At 36.5% G+C, this 18,799-nt stretch overlaps 1 protein-coding gene across 1 annotated transcript; it reads left to right on the forward strand.

Moving 5' to 3' along the window:
• Window positions 1–6,687: 6,687 nt before the first annotated feature.
• On the forward strand, window positions 6,688–17,865 carry LOC128666186 (serum amyloid A-5 protein). The gene is made up of 5 exons (XM_053720640.1): window positions 6,688–6,779; window positions 7,877–7,958; window positions 9,484–9,605; window positions 11,987–12,125; window positions 17,462–17,865. Exons 3-5 carry the CDS (start codon window positions 9,509–9,511, stop codon window positions 17,601–17,603), a joined length of 378 nt encoding a protein of 125 aa, XP_053576615.1. The 5' UTR covers window positions 6,688–6,779; window positions 7,877–7,958; window positions 9,484–9,508; the 3' UTR covers window positions 17,604–17,865.
• The last annotated feature ends 934 nt before the right edge of the window (window positions 17,866–18,799 follow it).

Below are 18,799 nucleotides of genomic sequence, written 5' to 3' on the forward strand. Positions count from 1 at the left end.
TCAATCTACACTTACAGCTCATGTGTTTGTCAAATGACGTTAGGGGAAATCCTAATGACGTTCTCTAAGATGATAGGTCCTATACGAGTGATGTTGGTTGGCTAGCAAATAAGCGCGTCATAAAAGTGGGCGGGCAATATGCGGATCAGCGTAAGCTGTCTCCATAACAAACTATTGTAATAATAGTGTACCCAAGCAAGATACATGGTTCTATTATGACCGCAATCATAAGGAATAGTCTCCTATATAGAGCGTGGTAAATTGTACCTATAAGATTATTAGTATCTATAAATGACATTATAGTGATGACGATCAACACTACATATGCTGACATTGAGTAATAAAATCTTCTTACTACGATATATGGACCTATAGGCTTGTCAGTATCCATAATACTAGAATATGTAGTGGCGATAATAACAATGTCAAATATACTGTCAAATAAAGAAAGTATTCCACAGTATATAGCGCAGTATCTAAAAAAGATTAGAAATATAATATGATTTGTCATTTGTGATGTGCAAAAAAACTTTGAAGACTGAAATCAATCCGGTATTTTAGATGTGATGTTATGTTTTAGGAATATAAAGTTTGTCAGTGGTTCAAATCAATGTGATTTAATCTGAATAATCATGTGATAATATGGGATGTGAATATGTGTAGCGATGTACCCCTAGATTAAAAGGTGACTATAATGGTATGTGGCCTATGTGAAATGTGTATGTTAGTCAAAACCTAATATACATGCCAGTATACTAGTGGGTAATCACCTTCATAAGGTGATTTATCTGCCCAATATATTGGACCTTTTGTTTCTTTGTTATAGGTCTATATCTCATATGATAGGGTGTATAGACTGTACAATGGTCTAAATGTGATATGTGTGTACATTTTTAACAACTATTGATCTTATTAAAGTGAAAGTAAACTCAGTGGTTTTGCGATCCTCAGTAATATTGCTTGTCCAAAATTAATAGGACTTTCATTCATCGTTTTTTACAAAGTTATATGGAAATGAAGTTTTAGCCACATTGAAAGTATATTTTTAGCTGTGAATAATTCAGCCCGTTTTTTTGTTGTTTTTTTAATTTCCTGATCACGTTTTTTTACTCACCAATTGAAATTCTGGCCGTTAGGTGCCCGTGAAGCTACGTCACCCTCCTATTTATTCCTCTGCGCATGCGGCAATTATTTTTTAAGGAAAGATTATGTTAGGCGCGCGCTCCCGATTCGCGCATGCGCAAAACATTTCTTGGCGAATAACCAGAAACTTCATCTGGTTTGACTGTGACCCAGAAATATAGAAGCGCATCGCATAACTGTTGCAGTCCATAACTAGACTTAAGTGTCTAAGTCATTTATAAAGATATATGAAACTCTTAGAACAATACAACAAAAGCTCAGTAGAATGAGGAATAGACAATTTGCGCATGCGCAATACACTCGGGCCCCATGAACGTGCTTTGTGATGTTATCACACAGAAACATAGGAAGTACAAGATGGGTGGAGTCAGCCTGAGAACGGTAGGAAAAAAATATGTTAATAAATATTCAGAAATGAAAATAATTATGAAAAAAAAAAATAGCGATCTTAATATATTAATGCTATACAATACATTGATGTGTTCTAAAGAGACATAATTTACTTTCACTTTAAGTATGTGGGTTCGTGAGGTATAACAAGCTATAAAAGCATGCATTATAAAACACAGAGTACTAACAATACCATAGTGGTCTTGTGTTATAAAAATATATATATATAGGTGGTGTGGTGTGATGATATTATGAATTGATATATGCTTATATAGTATATTGTCTGGATAGAATTGGCCTATTAGTTATCCAAAATAGTGATGGGTGAATTAACCATTCTTAATTAGTGTAAGAAGTGTCGGGTCATAACATCAATGTGAAGTGAAGTAATGATCATATCTAATAATCTGAATTGTTAATTTTGTGGGAGCACTAATGAAGGGAAAGAGTGATGGGGATAAGGAGAGAATAAGTATGAGGGGTAGATGTGATTAGTTGTTAATGAGTGTGAGATCTCTAAGTGTATAAAAGAGGATCTAAAAAAGTGGTGTGTATATTCTTCTAACTAGTAATTAAATGTTGTGTGAAAGTTGACAATATGGACCTAACGTGTAAAGAACTAGTGTTTGTATAGGGATGACAATAGTCAATACATATCAGGAGTGTTAGTGAGGATATGGTATACCATCTAAGCTTGTGGACCATCACCAAACGGAGTTAGATATCAAATGCTGCTAGGTCTACACATTCGTTTAGACCATCTGGATTAAGGGTATTTAATGTATTAATCCAATAGGTTTCTCTGCGGCGAAGGCAGAGCATCTATCTCTGATTTGAAGATAGAACGATCCCTGATATTGAAAATAATTATGGTGGAGGATGAAGTGTATTAATTCACTAATGAATAATTGTTGTTTATTGGGCATATATATGTATGTCCGTTTGTAAATAAGATTGAATTGCTAATAAACCCTTATCATGAGGGATGTTAGAATATAGTGAATTTACATCACTAGTAATCCACCATAATTCCTGATCAATATGAGTGATTCCTAAACTAGTTAGTTTAGTTAATAAATCTGATGAATCTCAGATGAAGGAAGGTAGGGCTACTACATGCTTTTGTAAAAATGAGTCAATGTATGCTGAGAGATTGTCAGTAGGCTCCCAATGCCAGCTATTATATGGCATCCTGGAGGATTTTGTGTACTTTTGTTAGATGATAATACAAGGCTATATTGGGATTTTTGGATAGAGGTAGTCTCTTTCATTTTTGGTTATAATACCTTCATCAAAGCCCTCTTGCAGAAGAGAATATAATTGTTTTGAAAAAATTAAAGTGGGTCCTTGACCAATCCCCTATAATAGCTGGCATCTTTAAGGATATGATCTGCTTCTGAAATATAGTCTTTGAACTTTTGTAGGACTATTCCAATCCCCTTATCCGCCTGGCGGATTACCAAATTCTTGTTATTTGTTTAGGAGTTTATGCATTTCGTTCCCCTGGGCTAAGATTGTGCTTGTATTTAATTTTTTGGGGGAGTTTCTCTAAATCTTTTAATACCATTGATTGAAACATGCTGATATGTGAATTTTTCGTTCGAGGGGGATTGAAATTGGATTTTGGTTTGAAATCGGTGTGTAGATATTTTTCTGTAAGCTGTTCTAAGAGAGTGTCAGGTTCGTATATCAAACAACCATTCTCTAAGCGCTCATCCATATTGTCTAAGACAATCGGAATACTATTGGTATTTTTAATACGTTTCTCAGCATAATACTTTTGTAAAGCTAATTTTCTGGTAAAGTTATTCACATCAACAAAAAGTTTAAACATGTAAGAGGTATTGGAGGGACTATAAGACAGACCTTTTCCCAAAACTCAAATCTCATCAGTTTCAAGCACATGATCAGATAGGTTAAAGATTCCTTTCTGGTATTTTAAAAAATTTTTTTTTTTTTTTTTGGAGGTTGTGGATTTTCCCTCTATTTCCACGCTTGCATAAGCTCTTTTTTGGCGTGGCGGTCGAGGAGACATTGACCACTGTTCCAATCGATGGTCTGGGCCTATATCTAAAAAAGGAGTAGAACATTGTTCTTCCTCATATGGTGTATTAATACTTTCTTTATTTGACAGTATATTTGACATTGTTGTTATCGCCACTACATATTCTAGTATTATGGATACTGACAAGCCTATAGGTCCATATATCGTAGTAAGAAGATTTTATTACTCAATGTCAGCATATGTAGTGTTGATCGTCATTACTATAATGTCAGTTATAGATACTAATAATCTCATAGATACAATTTACCACGCTCTATATAGGAGACTATTCCTTATGATTGCGGTCATAATAGAACCATGTATCTTGCTTGGGTACACTATTATTACAATAGTTTGTTACGGAGACAGCTTATGCCGATCTGCATATTGCCCGCCCACTTTTATGATGCGCTTATTTGCTAGCCAATCAACATCACTCGTATAGGACCTATCATCTTAGAGAACGTCATTAGGATTTCCCCTAACGTCATTTGAGAAACACATGAGCTGTAAGTGTAGATTGAAGTTAACCACCCACCACACTATTATGGCAACAGACTCTGAGCTCGTTACACAGAATTCTAGTAAGTGAAACCGGAACACCAACATAATGATCTGGGGGTTTAGAAGTTAGGAACACATTTTCTCAAAGATCTATATCTGTGGCTCTCCACGCAAAATATAAAACCTATTACAAATTGCTACTAGGCATTACTCTTCTGAACAAATATATTGACACCACGCGATCACAGAATATTGTTAAATACCATCATTTATTGCTTCACATTGTGAATGGGGTAGTGGGTTGTTATGTGCAAGAGTCGCTCAAACACTGTAGCAAGGGCTTGCATAAATGTGTTTAATACAAATATAGATTTGTGACTATACTACATTCAATGTGTATTAGTTAAAACGTTTAAATAATGATTATTTCTGTACAGTCAATTTTTTCATTCTAAGTTTTACAGCTTTGACACTGAATGTTTGTTTATACTGTGAGGTAATTTGGTATGTATTCATTTAATTGGATACTTTACTCACATGACTGTCTAATTGATTAACACCTAACTCAGGTGCAGTTCATTATTTAGGGTAGTTTGGTATATATAGCAAGTGTATAGCATTCATTTTATTAAGCCTAATGAAACAGCCACTGGATGGCTGAGAAACGCGTTGCTTTTATTATTATTTTAAATAAAGTAAGTTTTTTAAACTTACCACTTGCTGCCGGATTATTTCTACTACTATCTGACTAATTCTCCACCTGTGGATCTTTGGGAGTTCCAGATTGCCAGATACAAGTCTACTGGGTGACTGTATTGATCCCAGCTTGCCCTGTGTGCACCACAGAAGGTGCTCTTCTAAATGTGAGTGCAATATATATCATTACTATTTATCTATTCACCTATACAAGAAATACTAGGCCATATAGGCACTTTTGTGTTCTATATCATTTCCTGCAGATTACTGAATACCCACTGGAGGTCAGTCTTCTGGGTGACTGCTAATTGATCCCAGACCGCCTCATCTGCACCACTAGGGGTGCCATACTAAATGTGAGTGTACCCATCACATATATCTCTTTTACCTATACCAAACAATATTGGGCCATGTGGCACATCTGTGTTTTTATATTGTCAATAGTATTTCAACATTTACGCACTTTGAATAAACTATGATTTAGTTGCGCTTAACACTTGGCAAGTGGGTCAGACCTCACAAAGCAATAAATCCCATTACATCGGGCATCTGTGATGTATATAAAAGTAATCTTGAATCTTGGTAATGAGTAAAAAGGAATCAATAGAGATCTGTATGGGGAAGTGAAATCAGATCTGTAAGGATTGATTAAAGAGTATAAAACTCGAGTGTCCCTTTAAGTCAGTGGACTCCAACACTTGAGAAACGTTTCAATTCCATGTGGCACACCAAGGGGTCCAGGTAATGTGCTGATAAAATATAATAGCATAGTGAATTAAGATAGATATATACACAGCACAATGTGCCGCTACAACCTTATTAAAGGGACAGTAAAGTAAAAATGAAACTTTCATGATTCAGATAGACCACTGGTCTTCATACCTGTCCTCAGGCCTCCCCAACAGGACAGGTTTTCAGGATTACCTTGGGTGAGAACAGGTTAATAACCATGTTTACTAATCTGCTGATTATTTCACATGTGCTCTAGTTCAGATATCCTCACAATCTGACCTGTTAGGGAGCCTGATGACAGGTTTTAAAACCAGTGAGATAGAGCTTTCAATATTAAACAACTTTCCAATGTACTTCTGTAAAATAATTTGCTTCATTGTCTTTGTATCCTTTGTTAAAAAGCATACCTAGGTAGCATCAGGAGTTGCAAGGCACTAATGGGAGCTAGCTGCTGGTTGAGGGCTGCACATGTACACCTCTTGTCATTGGTTCACCAAATGTGTTCATCTAACTCTTATTAGTACATTGCTGCTCCTTCAATAAAGGTTATTAAAAGAATAAAGCAATTTTGATATAGAAGTAAATTAGAAAGTGGTTTATATTTGTGTGCTCTGTCTGAATGAAAGAACATGTTTAGGCTTTATACCTCTTTAAGATTAAGAATTAATATTTAGGGATTAATTCCATATTGGGACCATTTCAAGTCTGACATTCTAGAATGTAATAGACAGATATAATAAGACAACTGTGTCACAATATAATAGCTAACTCTATCTGTAGATTTCCAAATTGCAGCTAATATCAAAGTTTCTCTTTTTCTATTTGTATCTTTTGTACAAACGTACCTTTCCATGAGAGCATACTGAAGTAGCTCAGGAGCGTACACGTGTCTTGAGCTCTATATATATAGCTTTGCTATGTGTATAACACTGCTACTTAAAGGAACAGTAAATATAAAATATAATGTTAAATAATTATGCACTATGTGCAGAATTACGTAACATTATCCTAGCGACACCTTCAAAAACAAAAGAGATTTGAGAGGTTTACCCCCCTCATGGGTGCGCTGTGTTCTCACAGCATGCAGGATTGCAGCATTGAACTAAATATAACACGCTCCTGCGTTGGGTAAAGTTGTAGACTGTTTTTCCCAGCGTGGGAGTGCACTACATTTAGTTCAGTGGTGCAATCGGGAGCGCTGTGATGAGACAGCCCACGACATGCTTTGGGAAAAAAGACAGAATTAGTAGAGGCTGGCAAGTAACGGAAGGTAAGTATACCTGTGGGGGGTTAAATCTCTCAAATAGGTGTTGCAAGGACAATGTTACATAATTCTGCACGTAAAGCAGAATTACGTAACATTATGTTGTACATTTATTGTCCCTTTAATACACGTGCATGCTCCCAAGCCTACTTCAGTATGCTCTCACTGAAAGGACCTATTTAAAGGGACATAATACTCATATGCTAAATCACTTGAAACTGATGCAGTATAACTGTAAAAAGCTGACAGGAAAATATCACCTGAGCATCTCTATGTAAAAAAGGAATATATTTTACCTCACAATTTCCTCAGCTCAGCAGAGTAAGTTCTGTGTAAAAAGTTATACTCACCTGCTCCCAGCTGCAGGTAAAAAATAAATAAATTAAGAAATGAACAGCAGCCAAGCAGCATCAGCAGTGCTGAGGTCATGAACTCTTACTGTGATCTCATGAGATTTGACTTAACTCTCATGAGATTTCATAGTAAGCTTCCTTTACCTGATTGGTGAAATAATATAAGAGTTCACGAGGCTCATCCTTTCAGCTGTCCCAGGACAGACACACTAAAATGCTGCTTAGAAATCCTTTACAATGGGAGGTGGCTACTGAGGAACTTTTGAGGTAAAATATCTTTCTTTTTTACATAGAGATGTTCAGGTGATATTTTCTAGTCAGCTTTTTACAGCTATGCTGCAGCACTTTAAAGTGTTTAAACATTTGGGTATTATGGCCCTTTAAGCAAAAAATTCTAAGAGAAAATTTAATATGCAAGAATATTAATCTGACAGAATAGAATTTAAATGAAATACAGAAAACATTTGTATGTAAATACTGTATCTATTGTGTGCAACTGTTTCAGGTGCACTCGCTATAAGGTATCACTTTATTTGTCTACTCACTTCTCACCTGCTACCTATAGAATGTGACCTCCTGGACATCAGCTTCTATCACTGCTGGTAAAATGTTGCAAGAACCTACTGGAAATTCATGTTTAATTTCCCAACTCACAAAACTAAACTTACTGATAATGTTACATATTTTGGGGATGTTTTAAGTGGGGGAATATGTTGACTACGCGCTTGTGTTATTGTAATCATTAACCAGATAAAGGAATAAAAGGTGGTGTGGACAGTGGGGCAGACATATGGATACACTGGCAGTGAATTGGATCCTGATCTATATTTAGGTAAGTTTTCATTAGGATACCTGCACCATAAATCTCCTATATGTTAATGACTGTTTTTATTTCTATATTTTTTGTTGTAAAAAATATTATTTAGCTTTACTGGCAGCTACAGTTCTAGTTCATACACAAATATAACAAGACACGTTTGCACCTACGTTAGAGCAAGAATTACCACTATAAACGGTATATTCAGGAGCCAATATTTATTAATGCTTTATAGGGACTCAAAATTCCTCTGTCCTCTTCTGTGAATTACGGACATTTTAGCTCCAGCATTCTCAAGACAAAGCAATTTTAACATGCCCTGATGTGATGGTTGCATTCTCCCCAACTTTCCTTCATTTTCTGGGTTCATTTTTTATTTTTATGCTCCTGTCCGGTAGTATAAATGTCTTGGCAGTCTGTCTCACATTAAAAAATCTGTCCTGAGCTGTAGGCTTGGATATGTGATTGTGGGAATCAGACACACCATGTTTGTTGGTTTAACATACAGTATATATTTGCATATTATGGCATCTGAGTCTCATTTTTGTCTGGTCACTGACAGTTCTGGTATAAAATTCCACAAATGGATTAAACACATAGGAAAAGTCCACATCTGAGCTACAAGTCTTGCAACTTATGAGTAGGACACAGCTAGCTGGTGACTGACAGGGTTGTACAACTGCAGCACTTCACTGTCTGACCAGCGGTGTGATGCTAATTAGTTGCAAGGCTTCCAACTCCTGAGCAGGTTTTTACCTATGTGTTTAGTAGGGGTTAAACACATGGTTATCTAGGGTCAGTAATAAGAAAATCACATGCTCTCATTACTTGCATTGTAGCATTTGAATATCTCTAAGATTGTGTGTATTTCTAAATCAGTTCTATTATTAAATGTGCACAATATTTTTATTTGCACCCTGTAGTACCAGCTCCTACTGAGCATGTGCAAGAATTCGCATAATATACATATATGCATTTTGTGATTGGCTCATGGCTGTCACATGGTACAGTGGGAAGGAAACTAGAAGTAACATTGCCAGAAAGAAATCTACTACTCATTTGAAATTCAGACTAAGGGGTAGATTTATCAAGTGGTGGTCGGATATGATTTGCTGTAGTGAATCGTGTCCACCCGACATCGCTAAATGCCCACAGCATAGGCTGTCAGCATTTAACATTGCACAAGCATTTCTGGTGAAATGCTTGTGCAATGTCGCCTCCTGCACATTCGCAGCCAATCGGCCGCTAGCAGGGGTAAATCATCCCGATCGTATCTGATCAGGCTGACGAGTTAAGGAGCAGCGATCTTAAGACTGCTGATTCTTGACTCCTGTTTCCAGCGATCGGGAAGGCTCGTGCGGAATAAACAGCATCCTCTGCTTCATAAATGTACCTCTAAGTGTTTGTGTATTGTCTTTTTATGATGCATTTATTGATTATGTAAGTATATTGTGTTTATTGGTCCTGTAAATGTCACAGTAAATTAGACATTGCAAATACATAAGAAAACAGATTTAAACCATTTTTCTACCTCGTGTAGATCTGATTATCAAAAACTGTGAACAATGAAGAGCTTAATCTGTGTCATTATCCTGGTGCTGGCTGTGGCTGATGCTCAGTGGTTCCAGAATTCTGGAAGATTTATAAAGGAGGCAGCGCAAGGTGAGTTGTAAAGTTATAAAGCTGCACTGTGCTTCTAGATAGATAGATAGAGAGAGAGAGAGAGAGAGAGAGAGAGAGAGAGAGAAAGATACAGAGAGAGGAGAGAGATAGAGAGAAAGAGAAAATTGAGAGAGAGAGAAAGGAGAGAAAGAGAGAGAGAGAGAGGAGATAGAGAGAAAGAGAAAATTGAGAGATAGAGAGAGGAGAGATAGAGAGAGATAGAGGGAGAGAGAGAGAGGAGAGAAAGATATATAAACAGTCGTATGCAAATGTTTAGGCACCCCTAACAATTTCCATGATTTTCATTTATAAATAATTGGGTGTTTGAATCAGCAATTTCATTTTGATCTATTAAATAACTGAACGACATATTAATATTTCAGTAGTGAAATGAGGTTTATTGGATTAACAGAAAATGTGCAATATGCATCAAAACGAAATTAGACAGTTGAATACCTTTGGGCACCCCAACAGAAATATTGCATCAATATTTAGTAGAGCCTCCTTTAACAGAAATAACAGCCTCTAGACTCTTCCTATAGCCTGTAATGAGTGTCTGGATTCTGGATGAAGGTATTTTGGACCATTCCTCCTTGCAAAACATCTACAGTTCAGTTAGGTTTGATGGTTGCCGAGCATGGACAGCCCGCTTCAAATCACCCCACAGATTTTCAATGATATTCAGGTCTGGGGACTAGGATGGCCATTCCAGAACATTGTACTTGTTCCTCTGCATAAATGACAGAGTAGATTTTGAGCAGTATTTTGGGTCGTTGTCTTGTTGAAATTTCCAGCTCCGGCGTAACTTCAACTTTGTGACTGATTCCTCAACATTATTCTCAAGTATCTGCTGATATTGAGTGGAATCCATGCGACCCTCAACTTTAACAAGATTCCCAGTACCGGCACTGGCCCCACAGCATGATGGAACATCCACCAAATTTTACTGTGGCTAGCAAGTGTTTGTCTTGGGACGCTGTGTTCTTTTGCCGCAATGCATAACGCCCCTTGTTATGACCAAATAACTCAATCTTTGTTTCATCAGTCCAGAGCACCTTCTTCCAAATGTGCGTTTGCATACCTCAAGCGACTCTGTTTGTGGCATGTGTGCAGAAAAGGCTTCTTCCGCATCACTCTCCCATACGCAGAATTGTTTAACGATGCACAGTGACACCATCTGCAGCAAGATGATGTTGTAGGTCTTTGAAGGTGGTCTGTGGGCTGTTTTTGACCATTCTCACCATCCTTTGCCTTTGCCTCTCTGATATTTTACTTCTGGCCTTCACAAGAACTGTGCCTGTGGTCTTCCATTTCCTCACTATGTTCCTCACAGTGGACACTGACAGCTTAAATCTCTGTAATAGCTTTTTGTAGCCTTCCCCTAAATCATAATGTTGAGCAATTTTTGTTTTCAGGTCATTTGAGAGTTGTTTTGAGGCCCCCATGTTGCCACTCTTCAGAAGAGAGTCAAATAGAACAACAACTTGCAATTGGCCACCTTAAATACTTTTTCTCATGATTGGATGCACCTGTCTATGAAGTTCAAGAATTAATGGGCTCACCAAACCAATTGTGTGTTCCAATTAATCAGTGCTAGGTAGTTACAGCTATTCAAATCAACAAAATGACAAGGGTGCCCAAATGTATGCACCTGTCTAATTTTGTTTTGATGCATAATGCACATTTTCTGTTAATCCAATAAACCTCATTCACTACTGAAATATTACTGTGTCCTTCAGTTATTTAATAGATCAAAAGGAAATTGCTGATCCAAACACCCAATTATTTATAAATGAAAATCATGGATATATATATATATATATATATATATATATATATATATATATATATATATATATATATATATATATATATATATATATACATATACACAAAGATAGACAAAGTGCACTCCAAACCTTAGTTGTTAAGCCTTGGGTGCTGCAAAAGTAATATCCAGTATTTGCAGAAGAAAGCGCACTCCAAAGGTCTTGTATGATAATTCACCTTTATTCTGTGAACGTTTTCGAGCTTAGCAAGCTCGTCCTCTTGTCTGTCTGAGGACGAGCTTGTTAAGCTCGAAAACGTTCACAGAATAAAAGTGAATTATCATACAAGACCTTTGGAGTGCGCTTTCTTCTGCAAATACTATATGTATATACTTAGAGAGAGAGAGAGAGAGAGAGACAAAGAAAGAGAGAGAAAGAAAGAGAGAGAGAGAAAGAGAGAGAAGAGTGAGAGAGGAGAAAAAGAGAGAGAGAGAGGAGAGAAAGAGAGAGAGAGAATGCACACAGTGCACATGATAGTTCTATACCATTTTATAAATAACATAAATAATAATAAAGACCAGTAAGATACTCACTATAAGCCGCTTGTTTCAGGATCGATGGACATGTGGAGAGCTTATCAGAACATGAGAGAATCTAATTATAAAGGAGCAGATAAATATTTTCATGCACGAGGGAATTATGATGCCGCACAAAGAGGACCTGGTGGGAGATGGGCATCAGAAGTTATAAGGTACAGGAGAGCTAACTTTACATATGGCTGGCATGTTAAAGGGACAGTAAACACCTTGTGATTAGAAGACATTTCTGTTCTCTTGCTATAGAATAACATCTCAGCCAAGTCTGAAAAAATGTACATTGTTTGCTGCAGTTGTTTTTTAATAGCCAAACTCTACCCACCACCTCAACTAAAGTAGCCAATCCAGGCTTGAGCAGGTAGAGAATAAGGCTAGCCATGGTCATTATTTTACTGTAATGTACATTGTTTTCAAGTTGTTATTAGTTAATGGTAATTAAGGGAAATATATGTAGCAGGGTTAGCCGTATGAAGTCTGCAGGGTGCTCTAGAGAGGACTTTAACTATGTGTTTAACTCATTTGCAGGGAATAAAAACATAATTCTGTGCAAACAATAGTTCAATAATAAAATATCCTAACAGTACATTTTCTTTTTGCTCTTTTTGTACCTTTAACTCTGTTAAACCCGGTTGTATTTATATTTTATTATTACAATGCACAATCTATGTAAAACGTATGGCTGAAGCAATCTGCACAGTAGAGGAGAAAGGGGAAACAAACTTACTTAAATTAAAGGGACACGAACCCCATTTTTTTAATTCCATCCAATTCTTTTAAACAACTTTCCAATTTACTTCTGCTATCTAATGTGCTTTGTTCTCTTGGTATCTCTTGTTGAAGAGCTTACCTAGGTAGGCACAGGTGCAGCAATGCACTACTGGGAGCTAGCTGCTAATTGGTGGCTGCACAGTAAAGTGAGACAGAACCCAAATTTTTCTTTCGTGATTCAGATAGATCATGAAATTTTAAGCAACTTTTTAGTTTACTCCTATAATCATGTTTTCTTCATTCTCTTGGTATCTTTATTTGAAATGCAAGAATGTAAGTTTATATGCCGGCCCATTTTGGTGAACAACCTGAGTTGTCCTTGCTGATTGGTGGATAAATTCACCCACCAATAAACAAGTGCTGTCCAGCGTACGGAACAAAAAAAGCTTAGATGCCTTCTTTTTCAAATTAAGATAGCAAGAGAACGAAGAAAAATTGATAATAGGAGTAAATTTGAAAGTTGCTTAAAATTGCTGCTCTATCTGAATCACAAAATATTTTTTTTTGGGTTCAGTGTCACTTTAACACCTCTTGTCATTGTCTCACCCAATGTGCTCAGCTTGCTTCCTGTAGTGCATTACTGCCCTTTCAAAAAAGGATACCAAGAAATGAGGTAAATTTGCTTTATCTGAATCATGAAATAAAAGCATGTTCTTATAATAATGTGGGGACTTTTAATGTCCCTTTAAAAAACAAATCATCTGTACTTTATTTGTATTGGCTTTTTATTTTGAATGTTCATAAGGAAAGTTCTAGAACAGAGTTTAACACATTCATATAAAACTTAAGATCTAGCAAGCATTAAAGAGACCTGAAACCCAAAAAATGTTCTTACATGATTTAGGTAGAACATATCATTTTAAATTCCAGTTTACTTCTATTATCAAATGTGTTTCATTCTCATGGTATCATTTGTTGAAGGAGCAGCAGTACATTACTGGTTTCTAACTGAACACATGGGTGAGCTAATGACATTCAGTGTATATATATATATGCAGCCACCAATCAGCAGCTAGAACCTAGGTTATTTGCTGCTCCTGAGCTTACCTAGATTAACCATTCAATAAAGGATAACAAGAGAAAGAAGCAAATTAAATAACAAAAGTAAATTTGAAAGTTCTTTAAAATGCTCTGTCTGAATAATGCATGTCTAATTATGACTTTACAGTCCCTTTAAGAAGAAAAATACATAGTTTTAGGAACTAAACTGTATATAAATCTGTAGAATAATCCCAAAAGTTAGGACTAAAATTCCAAGAGCCAAAGCTCAGTTACTTGTGAGTCATAAGTTGCTACTAATATCTAATCAAATTGGTCATTGATCCAAAATACTCCAATCTTTTCCCAAACTCTTTGTATTATAAAAATTATTAAAACCACCATTAAAATAACCAGTAGTGCAATTCAAATTTGATTAGAATTACTTTTGTTTGAAAAACAAACATTTCTTCCAGTAAACTTTTTTAGAAATATATTTTGTAAACTAAAGTACATTGTAAAATGATTCTAGTCAATCTTGAAATGTACTTCTGTATAGTTTAAATGTTACTTAATGTCCCTGTGAGGGGTGTATCTATTGTTACTTTATGTCCCTGTGAGGGGTGTATTTATTGTTACTTTATGTCCCTGTGAGGGGTGTATCTATTGTTACTTTATGTCCCTGTGAGGGGTGTATCTATTGTTACTTTATGTCCCTGTGAGGAGTGTATCTATTGTTACTTTATGTCCCTGTGAGGAGTGTATCTATTGTTACTTTATGTCCCTGTGAGGAGTGTATCTATTGTTACTTTATGTCCCTGTGAGGGGTGTATCTATTGTTACTTTATGTCCCTGTGAGGAGTGTATCTATTGTTACTTTATGTCCCTGTGAGGAGTGTATCTATTGTTACTTTATGTCCCTGTGAGGAGTGTATCTATTGTTACTTTATGTCCCTGTGAGGGGTGTATCTATTGTTACTTTATGTCCCTGTGAGGAGTGTATCTATTGTTACTTTATGTCCCTGTGAGGAGTGTATCTATTGTTACTTTATGTCCCTGTGAGGAGTGTATCTATTGTTACTTTATGTCCCTGTGAGGAGTGTATCTATTGTTACTTTATGTCCCTGTGAGGAGTGTATCTATTGTTACTTTATGTCCCTGTGAGGGGTGTATCTATTGTTACTTTATGTCCCTGTGAGGAGTGTATCTATTGTTACTTTATGTCCCTGTGAGGAGTGTATCTATTGTTACTTTATGTCCCTGTGAGGAGTGAATCTATTGTTACTTTATGTCCCTGTGAGGGGTGTATCTATTGTGACTTTATGTCCCTGTGAGGGGTGTATCTATTGTTACTTTATGTCCCTGTGAGGAGTGTATCTATTGTTACTTTATGTCCCTGTGAGGGGTGTATCTATTGTTACTTTATGTCCCTGTGAGGGGTGTATCTATTGTTACTTTATGTCCCTGTGAGGGGTGTATCTATTGTTACTTTATGTCCCTGTGAGGAGTGTATCTATTGTTACTTTATGTCCCTGTGAGGAGTGTATCTATTGTTACTTTATGTCCCTGTGAGGGGTGTATCTATTGTTACTTTATGTCCCTGTGAGGAGTGTATCTATTGTTACTTTATGTCCCTGTGAGGAGTGTATCTATTGTTACTTTATGTCCCTGTGAGGAGTGTATCTATTGTTACTTTATGTCCCTGTGAGGGGTGTATCTATTGTTACTTTATGTCCCTGTGAGGGGTGTATCTATTGTTACTTTATGTCCCTGTGAGGAGTGTATCTATTGTTACTTTATGTCCCTGTGAGGAGTGTATCTATTGTTACTTTATGTCCCTGTGAGGGGTGTATCTATTGTTACTTTATGTCCCTGTGAGGAGTGTATTTATTGTTACTTTATGTCCCTGTGAGGGGTGTATCTATTGTTACTTTATGTCCCTGTGAGGAGTGTATCTATTGTTACTTTATGTCCCTGTGAGGGGTGTATCTATTGTTACTTTATGTCCCTGTGAGGGGTGTATCTATTGTTACTTTATGTCCCTGTGAGGAGTGTATCTATTGTTACTTTATGTCCCTGTGAGGAGCGTATCTATTGTTACTTTATGTCCCTGTGAGGAGTGTATCTATTGTTACTTTATGTCCCTGTGAGGAGTGTATCTATTGTTACTTTATGTCCCTGTGAGGGGTGTATCTATTGTTACTTTATGTCCCTGTGAGGGGTGTATCTATTGTTACTTTATGTCCCTGTGAGGAGTGTATCTATTGTTACTTTATGTCCCTGTGAGGAGTGTATCTATTGTTACTTTATGTCCCTGTGAGGAGTGTATCTATTGTTACTTTATGTCCCTGTGAGGAGTGTATCCATTGTTACTTTATGTCCCTGTGAGGGGTGTATCTATTGTTACTTTATGTCCCTGTGAGGGGTGTATCTATTGTTACTTTATGTCCCTGTGAGGGGTGTATCTATTGCTACTTTATGTCCCTGTGAGGGGTGTATCTATTGTTACTTTATGTCCCTGTGAGGGGTGTATCTATTGTTACTTTATGTCCCTGTGAGGGGTGTATCTATTGTTACTTTATGTCCCTGTGAGGAGTGTATCTATTGTTACTTTATGTCCCTGTGAGGGGTGTATCTATTGTTACTTTATGTCCCTGTGAGGGGTGTATCTATTGTTACTTTATGTCCCTGTGAGGGGTGTATCTATTGTTACTTTATGTCCCTGTAAGGAGTGTATCTATTGTTACTTTATGTCCCTGTGAGGAGTGTATCTATTGTTACTTTATGTCCCTGTGAGGAGTGTATCTATTGTTACTTTATGTCCCTGTGAGGAGTGTATCTATTGTTACTTTATGTCCCTGTGAGGAGTGTATCTATTGTTACTTTATGTCCCTGTGAGGAGTGTATCTATTGTTACTTTATGTCCCTGTGAGGGGTGTATCTATTGTTACTTTATGTCCCTGTGAGGGGTGTATCTATTGTTACTTTATGTCCCTGTGAGGGGTGTATCTATTGTTACTTTATGTCCCTGTGAGGGGTGTATCTATTGTTACTTTATGTCCCTGTGAGGAGTGTATCTATTGTTACTTTATGTCCCTGTGAGGGGTGTATCTATTGTTACTTTATGTCCCTGTGAGGGGTGTATCTATTGTTACTTTATGTCCCTGTGAGGGGTGTATCTATTGTTACTTTATGTCCCTGTGAGGAGTGTATCTATTGTTACTTTATGTCCCTGTGAGGGGTGTATCTATTGTTACTTTATGTCCCTGTGAGGTGTGTATCTATTGTTAAAAGCTCTTATACCACTTATTTTCTTTAAATAAAGTCCTTAGGTTGTAGGTTTGGGTCATGCCATAAGCACATAGAACAGACTTGGTATGTCCCATTATTCACATTTTTTTTATTACATTAATTATATTACATTTATACAGAAAGATCTCAGATTATCTTATGAATACAAATTCAGACCCCCAACTCTCCCTATTTGAGACGGACAGTCCCTTATTCTGAGCTCTGCCCATCTGATATAGCTATATGTCCCTATTTGCAGAATTTATCTTAGACCTGCCCATAGACCACCCAGGCACTCCCTACCAGCCAACAGACACACCCACTATTCACCTGTGACTGACATAGCCCCACCCACAAACTGGCGACACCCCCTAAACCCCTGAGTCCCTAATACCTAGTCACAAATGTTGGGGAGTATACATCTCAAACTCTTTCTGTTTTTCATTTATTCCAGTAACGGAAGGGAATACTGGCAAGGCTCAGTCAGTGGCAGAGGGGCTGAAGACACCCGTGCAGACCAAGAAGCCAACAATTGGGGACGCAATGGAGGTGACCCGAACCGCTACAGACCTAAAGGACTACCTGATCAATATTAATATAAAACTAAATAATCGGATACAGAATTCCAGGAGAACTCTATAAATAAGTCTCTACATTTGCTTGAACATCATTTGAATTAAAGGGACAGTATACTATAAAATTGTTTTTCCCTTGTGTTTCCAATTACTTTTTTTTACCAACTGCAGAGTATAAAATGTTTGAGATTTTCTTTTTTAAGGCTTATTTGTGTATATGAATGAGCTGATTTTGTATTTTGAAGCCACAACCTAATAAAATGGTTTGAGCTTGTAGATATAATCAGATCTCATTACTTTATCACTTTGTGCACATATACATGTGTCTTTATCTTATATCTGTAGGTATAATCAGATCTCATTACTTTATCACATTGTGTACATATACATGTGTCTTTATCTTATATCTGTAGGTATAATCAGATCTCATTACTGTATCACACTGTGTACATATACATGTGTCTTTATCTTATATCTGTAGGTATAATCAGATCTCATTACCTTATCACGTTGTGTACATATACATGTGTCTTTATCTTATATCTGTAGGTATAATCAGATCTCATTACTTTATCACGTTGTGTACATATACATGTGTCTTTAACTTATATCTGTAGGTATAATCAGATCTCATTACTGTAGCACATTGTGTACATATACATGTGTCTTTATCTTATATCTGTAGGTATAATCGGCTCTCATTTCTGTTTCACACTGTGTACATATACATGTGTCTTTATCTTATATCTGTAGGTATAATCAGATCTCATTACTGTTTCACATTGTGTACATATACATGTATCTTTATCTAATATCTGTAGGTATAATCAGATCTCATTACTGTATCACGTTGTGTACATATACATGTGTCTGTATCTTATATCTGTAGGTATAATAAGATCTCATTACTGTATCACACTGTGTACATATACATGTGTCTTTATCTTATATCTGTAGGTATAATCAGATCTCATTACTGTTTCACATTGTGTACATATACATGTATCTTTATCTAATATCTGTAGGTATAATCAGATCTCATTACTGTATCACATTGTGTACATATACATGTGTCTTTATCTTATATCTGTAGGTATAATCAGATCTCATTACTGTATCACACTGTGTACATATACAGGTGTTTTTATCTTATATCTGTAGGTATAATCAGATCTCATTACTGTATCACATTGTGTACATATACATGTGTCTTTATC

Source organism: Bombina bombina, chromosome 7 (assembly GCF_027579735.1).
Source record: "Bombina bombina isolate aBomBom1 chromosome 7, aBomBom1.pri, whole genome shotgun sequence".
Lineage (NCBI taxonomy): Eukaryota > Metazoa > Chordata > Amphibia > Anura > Bombinatoridae > Bombina > Bombina bombina.